Below are 17,129 nucleotides of genomic sequence, written 5' to 3'. Positions count from 1 at the left end.
CTACAAATTCACCTGAAAAAGAAATATGTACATACTGGTAATAAAGGTCGCTGTGGCAGAAAATACAACGGGCTCCAGAAAGAGGAGGGTAGGCATTGCCTCCTCTTCTGTGACTGGTCCCGGCAGGATGAAAGAGGGGCGGGCTTTGCCTCTTGCTCCATGGCTGATTCTGGCTGGGTAAGGGGGGCAGGCATTACTACCTGCTCCACGCCTGATCTTGGGCGAGTGAAGGGAGGGCGGGCATAGCCACCTCTTCCGTGTCTGATCCCGGCCGGGTGAAGGGGGGAGAACACTGCTGCCCACTCTGCGTCTGATCCCGGCAGGGTGAAGGGGAAGCAGGCATTGCCACCTGTTTCACTCCTGAACCAGGCCAGGTGAAGGCAGGGGCGGACATTGCCACCTGCTGCGTTTCTGATCCCGGTGACATGAAGGGGGGTGGACATTGCCACCTGCTCTACGTCTGATCCCAACAGGGTGAAGGGGGGGCGCACATTTCCACCTGTTCTGCTCCTGATCTAAGCCAGGTGAAGAGGGGCTGGACATTGCTTCCAGCTCCATACTTGACCCCAGCCAGGTGAAGGTGGGGGGGCATTGCCACCTGCTGTGTGCCTGATCCTAGCCGAGTAAAGGGGGGTGGGAATTGCTGCCTGCTCCACATCTGATTCCGATGGAGTGAAGGGGTAGGGCATTTCCACCTGCTCCACTCCTGAATCTGGCCAGTTGAAGAGGGGTTGGACATTGCCTCCTGCTCCATGCCTGATCCTATTCGGATGAAGGCAGGGGGTGGGCACTGGCACCTGCTCCGCACCTGATCCCAGCAGGGTGAAGAGGAAGCAGGCATTGCTTCCTGCTCTGCACCTGATTCCGTCCGAGTAAAGGAGAGAGGACATTCATGCCTGTTCTATGACTGATCCTGGCTGGGTGAAAGGGAGGCAGGCATTGCCACCTGCTCCATGCCTAATTCCGGTAGGTTGAAGGGGGAGCAGACGTTGCCTCCTGCTCCGCGCCTGATCCCAGCCAGGTGATGGCGGGTGGGTGGCATTGCCACCTGCTCTGCTTCTGAATACAGGGAGCAAAAGAGAGAAGAATATAAGGTGTATCATGATGTTATGATGTTATATGGAGAGTGTAACAGAAAAAAAGGTTTGAGAGGATAAATGTAAAGGTCCAGTCATTTTGGCCACTGAGCTGACCTATCCAAATGAAAATGTCTGAAAGGCATAACCACAATTCCTCTCAATTTGAAAGCTGCTCCAAATACCCCCTAAAAGTCATCTCTGAAACTCTGGGAAACTTTAAAAACAGCCTGCGATGCACTGCAGGGAACTGATACCAGAAAGGAGGGATGTGAAAACCCTTACAGACCCTAGCATTAGCTAGCATATCCACAGAGGACCATGGAATCTTGCAGCACGCAAAGACCTCCTGGGATACAGCATTATTTTTCAAATGCTGAGTTTGAGAATGCAGAAGCGCTTGCCCAGACCTTCTCTACTTTGAGAGACCGCCTCCTTTATCTAAATACTTGTCACAGTACAGCAGATGATTGAAGAGGCTCTTAAGAAAATTTATTCGACTCTCGTTCATCATTGAAGGATCCATTTCTTTAGACAAGGGATTATGTCTTCATGTCTAAACGTTCTCCATTATGTCCCATTGCTATTTCTTTGGATATCATGTTCAAAGATAACAGCCAAATTAGCAAACACTGCACCCCCACCAACATAGGTAATGACTGGAACAGAATCCTTGTTTCATATTTTCCATACAATACCCCCACCAATAAAAAGCTGATATTTTTCTCTGTTTCTAAAGAAATGGGCAGTTTACCAGTCAATACAAGCAATGTGGCACTGTAGCTTAGCCTGCTTTCTGGCATTTTATGCCTATTACACTGGTCCGTGGCACAGAGTGGTAAGCTGCAGCACTGCAGCCCAAGCTCTGCTGACGACCTGAGTTCGATCCTGGTGGAAGCTGGGTTCAGGTAGCAGGCTCAAGGTTGACTCGGCCTTCCATCCTTCCAAGGTTGGTAAAATGAGTACCCAGTTTCCTGGAGGTAAAGTGCAGATAACTGGGGAAGGCAATGGCAAACCACCCTGTACCAAAAAAAGTCTGCCAAGAAAACATCATGATGTGACATCCACCCATGGGTCAGTAATGACTCGGTGCTTGCACAGGGGACTACCTTTACCTTACTCTGGTCCAAAATCCATTTACCTCTATGACAACCACAGAATAGTTACAGATTCCAGAAGGATGGCCATGTTTGTGCAGCAGAAACAACGAAGAGTCCCGTGGTACCTTAAACACTACTTACTTCATTGCAGCATAAACTCTTACAGACCACAGCTGATTTCATCAGATTAAATAAAGCACTAAAGCTGAGTTTTTAAAAAAAAACTTACCTCACCAAATGCACCTCTGCCAATGACTTTTATAATTTCAAAGTCATCCCGATGTAGTTGCATTTCCTTCACCAACTGGGTGAACGGTTTCGCTGCAAACAAGAAGAAATCACAAACTATTAGTCTAGCCTTGCAAAATTAACCTACAAGGGGTTACTAATGAGCTGGCCCATACTAGTATGTGGTATACTGGGGCCAGAAACAAAGGAACTCATACCCTATTTCCAAAAGTTCCCCCACTCGCCACAAGTAATCAGGGTTGTTTTTTTTAACAAGCCCTGTGTTAGTCAGTCTTAATCATTGTTTTAGCTTGGAATCTCCCAGACATGTAACTTTAGGAGTTACAGTTGTGAAGTCCTGGGAAAAAATAGAAATATTTGAAAAACATATAGGGGAAACAGTAAACCTCTTAAGAATCAGGAACTATTTTCATGATTTCATTTGGTGTTCAAGCTTGGGCACCAGTTTAAGAAGGATGCTGACAAGCTGGAACATGCTCAAAGGAGGGCAACAAAGATGGTGAGGGGTCTGGAGCCCAAGTTTTATGAGGAAAGGTTGAAGGAGCTGGGTATGTTTAGCTTGAAGAGGAGGCAACTGAGAGGTGATATGATAGCCCTCTTCAAGTATTTGAAGGGCTATCACATAGAGGATGGAGCAGAGTTGTTTTCTGTTGCAACAGAGGGTCAGGTCAGAAACAATTGGTTAAAATTACAGGAAGAGAGTTTTCAGCTAAACATCAGGAAGAACTTCATAATGGAGCAGTTCCTTGTGAGGTGGTAGGCTCTCCTTCCTTGGAGGTGTTTAAGAAGAGGCTAGATGACCACCTGACAGCTATGATGATCTGATGACTCAATATGAATGTACACAGATCGGAAGAGGAAGGGCATGAATTGATGAGCCAGTGTGAGGGTCTCGTGGCCCCTTCTTACATGTCCAAAGTAAAGCCGATCGCCATTTTGAGATCAGGAAGGAATTTTCCTCCAGGTCATATTGGCTGGGGATCCTGGAAGCTTTTTGCCTTCCTCCGGGCATAGAGCAGGGATTGCTGGGGGAGGTTGGGGGGGGGAGCTGTGAATGTCCTGCATTGTGCAGGGGGCTGGACTAGAGGACCTTTGGGGATCCCTTTCAAGCTCTGTGTTTCTATGTTTTTCTATTTTTAAAGACAATGAATAGACTACTTTATAAAGTAGTGTTATAAAATTATACTGGTGTGACCAATTATACAACTGCAAAATGCCCATAGCCTAAAACAGTGAATTCACTTCAGGTATACTCTTCCAATAAGACTTCTTCTGTCATATAGAGACAAGAAGTCTTCAGACCCAATCCATTAAGTATCAGTAACGATAACACTGCTACTGTGTTTGTCAGGACTACAAAATAAGCAAAGACTACAAAATAAGCAAAGACTTAAGTGGCTGTTAGAAAAGTACTTTCAAACCCTGGAGAAAACGTTTTTAGAATTTTTCCCTCACCAAGTATACTACTCCGGTTATTTGCCCCCAACTTTCTCTTACTCTGAGAAAAATCCAACCAGGTAGACCCTGAGCCCAGCTGCCAACAGGGTGTATAGAGGGAGTAATTCTCACAGTAGCTGCAAAAACATACTTTGCTGGAGGTCCAGAGCGGAGCAGTAGAAGTCTAGCTCCACTACCTTCCATTCCTTCCTTTAGAAATGATTGCTGTCTAGGATTTTGTATTTCCACAGGATCTTAGAGTCCTTAAAAACGAAGCTAGTTGCATAAAAGCAGCCTGAAGGGGATAACTGATCATTTCTGTTCAAAACATTAAAAGATTGAAATAGCTAGTCCCCCTCGCTTTAAAAAAAAACCCAGACATTGTCTTAAAGATATGATGAGATTTGATCCTGGGTGTAGCAAAGAAATCAGCAGCTCACCCAACAAGACCAGCACACTGTGTTTGTCCTGTCAAAGTCCTCTTTGTGGTTTGTAGACCAACAACTTGAGAATATTCGTCACAACCCAGCGGACAAAAAGCCTGATCAGCTGAAGACAAGTTATGAAATCAATAAACCAAGAGGAATATAGAAGGTACTGCTGCTCAGTAAATAAGCTAGGCGGTGTTTGAGAAAGGTGCATCAAGTGCAGACCATGGTTTCTGTAATGGTGGCACTTGGCAAGAAGCTTTGCTGAGCTGGCAGCTAATGCCTTACAACCGGGCACTAGGACCCAGCACTCACTGCGACATGAGCATGCTCCCATGCTCCCTGGCTTAACCACCCACAACACAGTTCTCCAGATGAAGATGATAAAAGCAACATTGTGCAATATGGCACTGTTCCTCTCCCTTGATCTCCTGAATCTTAAAATAATATAAATTTTAAAAACAAGCAAGAGAAAAGGGCAGCGGGAATGAAGTGGAAAGTGGTAGTGCCCCTTCCCCTTTTAAAAACCAGGAAGGATACTATCCCAGGGAGGATGCTGCTAGCCAGCATTCTATTCCAGAATGACATCTGCATTCCTGAGTTGCTCCTCGTTCATAAAATCAATTTTAAAACCTCCAATTCTGGCCTTGGCGAAGGGACGTATATAGGTGCATACTGCAGGAATGCAACCCGCACTGGTATGCACGAGCCCTTGGTTTAACAGGAGGAAAGAAAAAAGCTTTTCTCACTTTTAAAACCATATATAGGATGGGGCCCGAGTGGCATTTCTTTGCTCCTACATACTGGTATTGTTGACAGTACCTCTCACCAGAAGACACCTCAAAAAGACTGAGGGAGGGTATTGCTCCCCTAAAGACGATGCTATTGCTTGAAGCCTGCCTACCTTTCCCCATAAATACTGGAGTGGGGGGAATGGCTGGTTACACCCTATGGTAAAGGTTCAGGTAGATCTGCAGTAGAACAGCAGGATTTGAGTCCAAGGTTCATTCTTCAGTCAGATACAAGAATGAGTTGAGATCCCTGAGAGGATATCAAGACCCAGGGATCTACTTGTATCTGACTGAAGACGGAAGCTTGGACTCTCGACGAAAGCTTATACCCTGAAAATCTTGTTTGTCTCTAAGGTGCCACTGGACTTGAATCCTTCTGACCCGCTGGTAAAGATCACTATAACTAATAATAAGCTGGCTGCTCCCACTGCTGGCTACCCATTGATGAGCCAGGACCTTCCATATACTCTGAGGGCACATACTCTGAATATGCCAGGAAATATTTGAAGTCAGCTAAAGGAATGGACATTTAGCAGTCAGAATCAGCCGCCTCAGTCCACAGAGCTTATAGAATCCTTGAGAGAGATTTCAAACTGCCCCTCCCTCCCCGCCAGTAATTTCATCAGGTGGGTAGCCATGTTTCGAGCAAGATTCGAGTCCAGCAGCATCTTAAAGACTAACAAGATTTCCAGGATATGATGAAGGTAGATTTGACTCTCAAAAGCTTATAACCTGGAAATATTGTGGACTTTTAAGGTGTTATTGGACTCAAACCTTACCTATGATTTTATGTAGATCTATATCTCTCTATATAAAGACAAAGCAAGACAAATGTGCACATGCTGGCACATACAATGAGAAAAAAGATATTTCTTGTAAAATGACTGGCAGCTTAAATGAAAATAATTCAAGAGATGTGGCCATGCTAGTTTGTTGCGACAAAACTAACCAAGATTTTCTTAAAGGCTAGTCCAGAACAGCAGAGGACTGGGGCAGAACTTCTCGTGTTGTGCCAGTTTTTGGTCTGCAATGGTTTTTTTTTAAAAGGTGAAGCACGCCCCAGTAGCCCGGCTTGCACTCACTCACTCACGAAAATAAAGCAGAATGAATTTAAAGCAGCTTACCCTCCTTTGGAGAGCCAGCCCCAATAGCCCGGCTTGCACTCTCTCTCTCTCTCACTCTCTCTCACTCACTCACAAGTCACGAATGAAAATAAAGCAGCAGTTCATATGTGGTGGTCGTGTGAGGTAGCTAGGCAGTTCTGGGGGGAAATAATAAGAGAAATGAGTGAAATTTTACAGTTTCAAATAAATAAGAACCCAGAACTCCTGCTGCTAAACTTGGGAATGGAGGGAATCCCAGCCCACCATAGGACGTTGATATTTTATATGACTGCAGCAGCTAGACTTTTGTATGCGCAGAAATGGAAAGTACAAGAAGTGCCAACTATTGAAGATTGGATCTACAAATTGCTGTATATGGCTGAAATGGACAAGATGACAAGAAAACTGAGAGATCTGGACTCAGGGCAGTTTAACACAGACTGGGAGAAGCTGAAACAATATCTGGAGAAGAAGTGGGAGGTGGGAGGAAAACTGTGGCAGTTTGAGAACTACTGAAGTACAATAAAAGTATAAAAGAGAGGGGTGACTTTACCGGGGGAGGAAGAGAAATGTGAATTTATAAGCAGTTAGATTAATTAATTGATTGAGATATATATAGATATGTAAAGGTTAATTGATAGAATATTGATAGAGAATAATTAACGGTTTAAACATGAGGATTGAGTAATTAACAATATTTTTTTTTTACTTGATAAGACTTATATGCACCAAACTGAATGTATAGAAGAGTTAAAATGACTGACTATGTGATGAGTTATATAGAAATACTATAAAAAGAAGAAATGATTAATATAGAGAGAACAAATCAAATTGTTTGATTTAAATGTGGGAAATTTTTATGGTTTATGACATACAGAAATATTCAAAACTGGAAAATGGGATAAATTGTTTATCTAAAGAAGTATAGTTTGGATGTTTAGTAAGTAAAAGAGTTAAAGATGTACTGCTTAATATAATGGAGAATATATATTTGTTTTAGATAGAGGAAATTAATAGAAGTAAGGGAAAAGGGACAGAGGGTGGGAAAGCTGTTGGAAGTCAACAAAAGGGGGGGAAAGGGAGGGGGTTAGAAACGAAAAATTAGGGGATAATTGAATGCAATGTAATGTAAAAATATTAATGTTCTAACCCAATAAAAATTTTACAAAAAAAAAAAAAAAGAAAATAAAGCAGCAGAATGAATTCAAAGCAGCTTACCCTCCTCTGCAGAGCCCTCACCGCTTGCAAGCCTGGAGGACAGGACACGTGGCCCCGGGCCACGTGTGCCCCCCCTCCAGTTTCCTACCAAGGAATCCGGGAGATTGTGATGGGGTGGTGGTGGTGGTGCTGCAGCCACTGCTGCCTCTGCCGCTGCCTGCTGCTAAAAACACTGGCAGCGGGGAGGAAAAGGAATCACGTGGGCAGGGCCAAAACCCATGTGACCTCTTTTCAGATCTATAGGAACGCTGTTCCGGTGCGTTCCCCCTCCAAATGAGCCCTGCAGAGAATATAGTTGGTGCAGAATGCGACAGTTTGGTTACTGTTGGGAGACAGGAGGTGCATGAATATTACTCCCATTCTGCGGTCACTCCATTTGCTACATAAAGTTATCAGGCTCAATTCAAAGTATTGGCTATCACATACAAGCTCTCCATAGCCTTGGTCCATCATATCTACAGGATTGCCTCTCTCCCTATGCTCCACCATGGCAGCTTCGTTCATCTGAACAGGGTTTTCTACAGGTGCCACCTTGTACATGGGCAAAACTGACCTGAACACATGCTTTCTTTGTGGTGGCTCCCACCTTATGGAATGGCCTACCTGAAATGGTTAAGAAAGCCCCCACTCTTCTGGCTTTCCACAAACTATACAAGACAGACTTGTTCAAGACAGCTTTTTGCTCAGACAGGAATGCTGTACTGTAGGAAAGTAGCCTCAAAGGGATGTATCTGTAATTGGACAGGGACTATAGACTTAACTACTATGTACTGTCTGCTGCTGTAAGTATGATCCACTGGGTAGTTTTCATGTTGTTTAACATGTCAGTTTTAGAATTGCTTATGCTCTGTTTCAGCATTTCTTCAATTCTGTATTGGATTTCTGCTGGTTTTAAATCTTTGCAAATTTTCATTTCTACACCCCACCCCATTACATTTTTTATTGAAATGTCTTTCAAATTGACGGTACTAACTCATACTATGTAATCTGTCTTGAGTCTCTGAGAGAAAAGCAGACTATAAACATGAATGAACGAACGAACGTTCCTTCCCAGACAGACAAAAATCAGTTGTCATGGAGAAGAGCTAAAACTAACTCTCTCTTCAATATTCTAGTTTTGCATGGCAGTAGTAGTGTGTGTGATCAAGCCACAGACAATATGTTTTCCCATGGGTACCGGTAGAACTGAACCATGTAATCCCCAAAATAAACCTGAGATAAAACAGTCCAGAAACAGTCTTACCACCTCATTCACAGTTGGTAGGTTCATACCTTACAGAATGCAAACCAAACATCACACACTAAGCCAAAGTTCCTTGGAAAGGAGACTACTATAAGCAAGCCAATTCAGACACTACCAAAGAGATCTAATATGGGGCTGCCAACATGTTACCTTACAAATCACTGTATCTACTCAATGCCTAGTTTCACTAGCATTTATATCAAAGTGTAAAAGGGTGTTGTAAGGCCAGGCTCATGTTAAAAAAAGGTACTGACATATTAAAATATCTTGCATAAAGTTCCCAAGAATGAAAAGGTGCTCTAAAATCTTTGGCTAGAAACTAGAGACCCATAACATGCATCTAACTATTTCACACAAGCATGGGGAAGGTATATACAATACTTCCTTCCAGCAGTAGTCCCTTGTACTTCTGAGGAGCTATTCTGAAAGACTACAACCTCTGTGTAGTATTTTGGATCACATCCCTTGACAGCTTGCCCGATTCCAAAATTTACGGGCCCCAAAGCATACTTGTGTTTCTCAAATATATAGTAAATGTACAGGTCACTCCAATGTTGGAGACATGCACACCCTTTTTGCCTAGTGATTTTCAAAACACTACGAATGCCTCGCGTGCAGCATGAACTAACTGTGCACCTAGAACCCTGCAAGTATTTATGTGCTGTATAAAACATTTCCAAAGCGGCTTAAAATAGTCCATAAAAGCAGTGAAAGCAAACAAACACGTACAAAACAAAATATCTAACAAGAGGAGAGGCTGTGGCTCAGTGGAAGAGACACTACTTTGCATGCAGAAGGTCCCAGGTTCAATCCCCAGTATCTCCAGTTACAAGGACCAAGTAGGTGGTGATGGGAAAGACCTCTGCCTGAGACCCTAAAGAACTTCTGCCAGTCAGAGTAGACAATACTGATATATTTTCGAAGGCTTTCACGGCCGGAGAACGTTAGTTGTTGTAGATTTTCTGGGCTATATGGCCGTGGTCTTGGCATTGTAGTTCCTGACTTTTCGCCAGCAGCTGTGACTGGCATCTTTAGAGGTGTAGCACCGAAAGACAGAGATCTCTCAGTGTCAATGTGAGGAGAAGATGTTAGCAGGTACTTTATATCTACTCAGGAAGGTGGATTTGGGCTGAGTTATCCTGTAAGGGTTTCCCAGGGTATGGAATGCTAATGGAGGGAAGCTTCACTGTATCCTGAGGAAGTTCTTTTGCATATGGATCAGTGGTTGATATGCTAATCTTATCTGCAGGGCTATGTACAGTATTTTGTTAGTCTGGTGTTTTTCAGGACTGGAAACCATGCCCTATTCATTCTTAAACTCTTTTCTTTCCTGTTGAAATTTTTCTTATGCTTATGAATTTCAATGGCTTCCCTGTGTAATCTGACAAAGTAGTTGGACGTGTTGTCCAGTATTTTAATGTCCTGGAATAAGATACTGTGTCCTGTTTGAGTTAGGCTATGTTCAGCCACTGCTGATTTTTCAGGTTGGCCAAGTCTGCAGTGTCTTTCATGTTCTTTAATTCTTGTCTGGATGCTACGCTGTGTGGTCCCGATGTAAACTTGTTCATAGCTGCAGGGTATGCGGTATACTCCCGCAGAGGTGAGGGGGTCTCTACTGTTTTTGCTGATCGTAGCATCTGTTGAATTTTTCTGGTGGGTCTGAATACTGTTTGTAGATTGTGCTTTTTCATAAGTTTTCCCATCTGATCAGTGATCCCTTTGATATATGGCAAAAACACTTTTCCTGTGGGGGACTGTTTTTCCTTAATTGTTTGATTTATCCTTGGTTTAATCGCTCTTCTGATTTCATTTCTGGAGTAGCCATTTGCTTGAAATGCATGGTTTAGATGATTAATTTCCTCATTGGTTCACATATCCGTCTTGCACGGTCTACTAATGTTTTTATTATGCCTCTTTTCTGTCGCGGGTGGTGATTGGAGTTTTTGTGTAAGTACTGATCCATGTGAGTTGGTTTCCTGTAGACCTTGTGATCTAATTGAAAGTTTGCTTTGCGAATGACCAAGGTATCTAGAAATGGGAGTTTACCCTCAATTTCTTTTTCCATGGTGAATTGTATGTTCAGGCGGATATTGTTGAGATGGTTTAAAGGACCTAATTAGTGCCCACCACTAAAGCACATAGATTAGGGCCCCTATAGATGATCTTAGCCAGCAGTTGGATTTCTGTACAAGATTATGATTCTTCTAGTACCATGTTCTGAAACCCACAAAGGGTTTACAGATAATGATCAGCACTTTGATTATATCTAGAAAAACACAACTGGAGATCTTTTAAAACTAGCAAGATGCAGCTCCTGTAACTAACCACTGAGCAGCCTTTTTCCATGTTTCAGACAAATGGAAACTTCCTTAACAATTTTCAAAGGCTGGTCCACATACAACACATTGCAGTAATTCAGCCACATGTAATCAGTGAATGACGGCCATGCCAAACCACGCCTTTGAGAATGGACCATAGCTGGCACACCAGCTCAAGCTGGTTAAAGAAACTATGTGTCCACCTACATACCCAGACCTAATAGAACCTCTAAGCTGTAAACCTGCTCATTGGGAGACAGGGTGTGTGGGGGATGCAGATTCATCCTGAACAGGGTAACCCTGCAAAACCTGAGTTAAATATTTATTAGCCAACAACACTTTAATCCTACCTAGACTGAGTTTCAGTTTACTAGCCCTCATCTAGCTTATGGCCAGTTACAGATAATGGTTCCGGATGTCCACCACCTCACTTAATTCGATTGAAAAGGAGAAACCACGTTGGATATCATATGCATCTTTATGTCATCTTACTCCAAATCCCTGGATAATCTCTCCCAGCAGCTTCAGTACAGTACAGTACAGAAGACAGAAGAGAACTTTGTGGGGTCCCATCATTCAGATGTTATAGGGCCAAAGAATTGTGACTCAACACTATATTCTGGAATCAAGCAGCCAGGTAGGAATGAAGGCAGCAGAATGCAGTACTCTGAATACCTACCTCAGCTAACCAGGACAGAAGGATACTATGGTCAATGGTACTGAAAGTCACTGAGATGGATCAAGGAGAATCAGCAGGGCCACATTCCCCATCTCTCTTCATGGGACAGTCATCCACCCAGATGACCAAGGTAGTTCCAACAATGCATTGGACTGAAACCTGTCCAGATAATTTCATCCCAGAAAGTCTGGCATTGCCCGGCCATCTTTTCTTCAAACACCTTTTCCAAGAAGGGGATATTTGCCAGAGCTGATAATGCTTCCAGGGAGGAATTTAGAGGGGGCTGTGGCCCAGAATATTCTGAATCACACAGAAGTTCTGAGGCAGATATGCAAAGGGTTAGTTAGTATATGTTAATACAGAAGTTTCTCACGTGTTCACAGATTTCATCATATTTACAAGGAGTCAAGAAAAAAGGGGGCTAGTGCAAACTGCATCCAAATTTTCATGAGTCAAGTTCATTCCGCTGCTTCCCTTTACCACTGTAGCCTGTTCAGGCAGAGGTCAGTGGTGGGAGGAGGAAATCAGAAAATAACGCCCTGCCTCTTCCACATGCAGATGTGCCCTTCTGTTGCCAATAAAGGAGCACTGATCCAACCCAACTACGTCTGTAGTACATAACATTCATCATACTGTGTGAATGGCTTAGATTCATCCGTATGGTGCACATATTCTTTAAACCACTATCGCAATACAAGCACATTCATTTTTATTGGTGGTTTGGAAAGGGTGAAATGAGAGCGTATACGATATTCTAATTCTGAGAATGTATGCTATGAGGAAGTGTCAAGGTAACTAAATCAGAACAATAAGATCCTTATCTGAGTTTCCTTTCCAAGAAAAGAAGTACAGGAGTACAAAGTTATCCAAAGTCAAAGCTAGAAGGAGAGAACCATGTAAACCATCACCCTCATCATCTCCGCATGCTGCTTCAGGGACTGTATCCTTCTCTTTCAAAGCAGGCTATATAAGGATGAAATAGAGCCTTTTTAAAAGAAAGGTGTGTGTCTTTCAAATGGGTCAAAGATCTGAAAACTGGGGGAAAGATCTGAACTGACCTAGAACAAAGCCAGTGTTGCATAAGTGGCTAGAGTGCCAGATTAGGATCTGGGAGACCCAGGTTCAAATCTCCACTCTGCCATAGAAGCTTGCTGGGTGACTACAGGGCAGTTACACATTCAGATTAGCCTACCTTACAGGGTTGTTGTTGTGAGGCAAAATGGAAGAAAGACGAACAATGCAAGCAAGGGACACTGTTGCAACTTAGCCTAACAGAAGCAAACTGAAGCAAGGGACCTCCTTGTGCTTGGGGCAGAGCATTTATTTATTTATTTATTTATTTAACTGCTTGGTTCTGTTCTGCTTGGTTCTGCTTGGTTCTGTTCTGTAGTGTTCCACCACCGGCTGAACCCAGTGCTTGGCCACTATGAATGACACTGGCTTCATTGGGCTAAGCTGCAACAGTGTCCCTTACTTCAGTTTGGTTTGGATGGAATGGATGTGATTCTCTACTTTGATGCTGGTTCCCTTACTTCACTCAGGTTCTGAGAGGATTCTATTCCCTTGCTACAGTTTGCTTTTTTGGCCTAACTTGCACCACTGTCCCATGCTTCAGTTTGGTTTGGATAGAATGAATTTGATTCTCTGGTGTGATGTTGGTCCCTGTATTTCACTTTGGTTCTAGGGAGATTCCTTTCCTATGCTTCAGTTTGGTTCTGTTGGGTTTTCTCTGGGATGAGCTCACCGTATGTTTAGGAGCGTGCCTTGGAAGCTTTGCCCCCGTGTGTTTCTACAATGGCAGTCAGCTTTGACTTTTTTTTACAAAGTAACAATAGAGTTGCTGGGGGCACCTTATTGGGGGCCCATAAAATTGGCTTCCAGGGTCCAATCTTTATGAAACTTGGGGGGAGATCTTTAGAAGATAGCCAGGAATAGATTTCCTGCAAATCTGGTGAAGATTGGTTGAAAAATGACCCCCTCTCAGCCCACAGGAAAGCCCCCCGATTAATTTTCCCATAGGAAACAATGGTTGAATTTTACCAAATTTCTGCTATATTACTGAATTGAACTAGCAAATCAATTCAGTATTCAGAGAATACCAAATTTCTTTTCTGGTTTGGTATTCCCAGCTTCGATTTACCCAGTTTTGTGCATGTGTACACCCCTATTCTTATGCTGGTCACTGGTTGCAAACTACAGGCTCAAAAGAAAAGCAACACCTTTTGGTAGTTCACAAAAGCTTCCCCGCTTAGCAGACACTGGCCAAACTCCCTTCTTGGGAGTAAGCCCCACTGAATGGCATAGTATTTAGTATTTTCTCCCCAATTTTATTAAATATAACAGATACAAAAGATATGATCATTTCATCCGTATAAAAAAATACAAGCCGTTTTCATGAAAATAAACAAAATTCTGATATTTTATAGACAGTATAAATCTGTGTCCAACAACAATCCTCTTCCAGGAACTCTTTCATAAATAAAACATTGCTTAAATAAGCCTTATATTATGATCTTCAGTAGATGTAATGATGTCTGCACTCCAGTTCTCCTTGCCTGAGTGTTCCTGAGAGGCGGTGGGGAATCTGCCTTAGAGAACTTAGAACACGGTGTGAGATCTTTATTTACTAACATACTTCCCCTTTCCCTAGAACACAGGTGCTAAAGAGCTGAGAAAAAAAGAAAAAAGCCACTAATTTTTACCTTAGCATTCCATTACAAGGAATGGACACAAGCAAAGCTAGGACTTTGAAAAGGAGACTGGTCAAGGCAAACTTCGCTCCATTTCTCCCTGTTCCCCACTCCTTGGCTTGACCGCATCCACGGAGTGCATTAAGTTTTTTAAACTCTTACCCTCCCAACTGGGAGGGGCTCTCCCTGCCCTGTCCTGGAATTAGTTTGAGTATCCACAGTTGGTCCCATACACCTTTCTCCAATCATACCAAAGTGGATATACCCAACTTTTATTGCCTTAACTCAAGATATTCAAACAACGATCTATCTTGCTTCTTCCTGGCAGCTGAGCAACTGACCATCTCTTTCCTGCCCATTTTTCATTATAATGAGAAATTATCTTCACTCAGCCTGGAATGTGACGAGTTTACAGCTTCAGTCCCAAGAAAGAGGGTGACCCCTCTGAGGACCAGTGCCTCTACTGTGTTAATCAAGGTATCCTGCATTCCTCCGTCCTAACAGATGTAAGAATATTTCAGTTTCCTTATCCTAATCACTGACAGATAAATAACACTTATAAACAATTAAATCAAATCCTTCATAAGATTAATTTAAAACAAGTGCAACAATATTATACCACCATATGTCCTTATGAACCTTCCCACATATTGCTTAAACCAATGATGCGGGGGAAAATATTTCCAGTGCTGTATTTTTCCCTGAAAAATTGTCTGCCCTATATATGCAAATATAATATATCACTGTCAGAATTGTTTTGCTGCAAATCAATCAACTTTTGGGGCCAAATATGGGATATGAAGCTAGACTAACCCCAATGCTTGTAGATGGTACAGTTTTCTACATGGCATATTTCTTTTGCTAAACTTATTTAAATTGTGCTAACATTATTTAAATGTTTAAATTATTTAATGCTGAATCTGAAAATTTTCCAAAAATTTTTCCTATTCAAATTTTCCTGGCAAATGTTTACCCCACTACTGGTAACATCCAGATTGATAATATGTTTAAGAGCTAAATATTCATTGCATTTCTACTCTCTGGATGTTTCTTTCAAGCCTTCTGGTTAAAACAATGCAGACTACATAAGGCTGTGCTTCATCATTAAACTTGTCATTTCAATACAATATAAATAATGCCCACTTCACAATAATTTTTGTAACACCAGAACTTTAGACTTCATCTCTAACATGGGAAAGAAAAACTTATCTAGGTTTGGAAATATGTGCCCCAAACTAAGCAATGGGAACGTGTGAAAGAATAAAGAAGCTTGCTTCAATCTGTGCAAATCACTGTGTCTCAGAAATCTGCTGAAGTAAAAGTAAGATTCCAGAAAATTGACTATGATGATCTTTCAGAAACTAACTTAGATAATGTGGAGAATAATGGTAGTATTTTGAACGTATCATATTAAATTCATTTTCAGAGAGATGGAAGAAGTTTGAAAGAAGAATCATTAGTTGTGGTGTATTTAGTAATCCCACAGTCCTCCTGAGAAACAGGCGCATTTGGGCACAACCTAAGATATGTCTCTGTATAACAGTGCTATTGCTACTCTTGCCAGTTTGGTGTAGTGGTTAAGAGAGCAGGACTCTAATTTGGAGAACCGGGTTTGATTCCTCATTCCTCCACTTGAAGCCAGCTGGGTGACCTTGGGCTAGTCACAGTTCTCTGGAGCTCTCTCAGCCCCAGCCACCTCACAGGGTAATTTGTTGTGGGGGTAATAATCTGAGTGGGTGTTAAGTCATCCTGAAGGGCGGTATATAAATCGAATGTTGTTGTTGTTATAATTGCATTACTACTCACGGATTTCAACAGAACACAAAAAAGCAGGATTCCCCCCCCCTCCCCTATGGCTCCCAATGTTACAGAAATTTTAGGCTCTATTTATTTGGTATTAATTTCCTTAGTTAAAACGGCATGTTTTAATTTAAAAACAAAATTAAGATTGGTTTGAAAAAAGTGAAAGAAAGCAGAAATTCTCAAATTCACTCATTCTACTCAGTAATAAACTCCACTACTGTATGCGCAAGCATATCAGTAGCTTTATGAACAAGTTCTTTCCTCTTACAACTCAGAAAAGCTCAAAGTCAACATGGTTTGAGAGACATTTTGTTTACTTAAAGGAGGCTTTTTTTAGAATCTGGCAAAAGCGAAAGTAACTTTAAGTTGAATTTATCACTGGAAGGCTGGAAAATTGCCTAAAGATATGCAAAACATGATTCGGTTTCGTTTTCTCAGCCATGCCGGACGCTCCTCTCGGCTGGTCTGGGAGGAAACGACCGGGCACCCTGACCGGGCGGCTGACCCGCAAGGATTAGCCCCCAGGACTCCCAGGGAGGGAGCCAGGGTCCGGGACGCGGCGGGAAGAACTCCCCGAAATCAATGCGGGGGGGGGGGGAATTGCCCGTTTGTCCCTATGGAGGCCGGCAGATGTGCGCGGCGCCTCGAGTGCCGCCGGGCAACGAGAAACGGCAAGTAAAAGAAACAGGCGGAAGCCTGTAAACAAGCGAATCCCTTCTGTTCTACAAGCGTTTGTGAAGGAGAGGTTGATCTGAAGAAGACTCGCTCTTCCCCTTCGTTGAGTTCCAGAATTTTGTTGGCGCCCCCCCCCCCCCAAATGGCAGCAAAGAGGCAAAGTCCCGCTCTCGGTAAGTCAATCTCGGCTACCTTGCAGAAGGGGGAGTCGCTCGAAGAGTTGGTACGCAGGGCGGTGGTGGAAGCTATAAAACCCTTTGTTGACAAGCTGAACGAAACTGATCAAAGGGTGGGCTTAATTGAAAGCGAGGTGAAAACC

The 17,129-nt window shown here is 42.8% G+C and overlaps 1 protein-coding gene across 4 annotated transcripts in view; it reads right to left on the bottom strand.

Moving 5' to 3' along the window:
• Positions 1-17,129, bottom strand: part of CDC42BPB (CDC42 binding protein kinase beta) — a 144,384-nt gene that overhangs the window by 97,416 nt on the left and 29,839 nt on the right. For all 4 annotated transcript variants that reach the window (XM_054972907.1, XM_054972911.1, XM_054972912.1 and 1 more), the window contains exon 2: positions 2,406-2,497. In XM_054972907.1, coding sequence (XP_054828882.1) covers positions 2,406-2,497 — 92 coding nt within the window. The remainder of the gene's footprint in view (positions 1-2,405; positions 2,498-17,129) is intronic.

This window comes from Eublepharis macularius, chromosome 2, assembly GCF_028583425.1.
Source record: "Eublepharis macularius isolate TG4126 chromosome 2, MPM_Emac_v1.0, whole genome shotgun sequence".
Classification (NCBI taxonomy): Eukaryota; Metazoa; Chordata; class Lepidosauria; order Squamata; family Eublepharidae; genus Eublepharis; species Eublepharis macularius.
The sequence above is the reverse complement of the archived record's forward strand: the minus strand, read 5'-3'. Positions and strand labels throughout refer to the sequence as shown.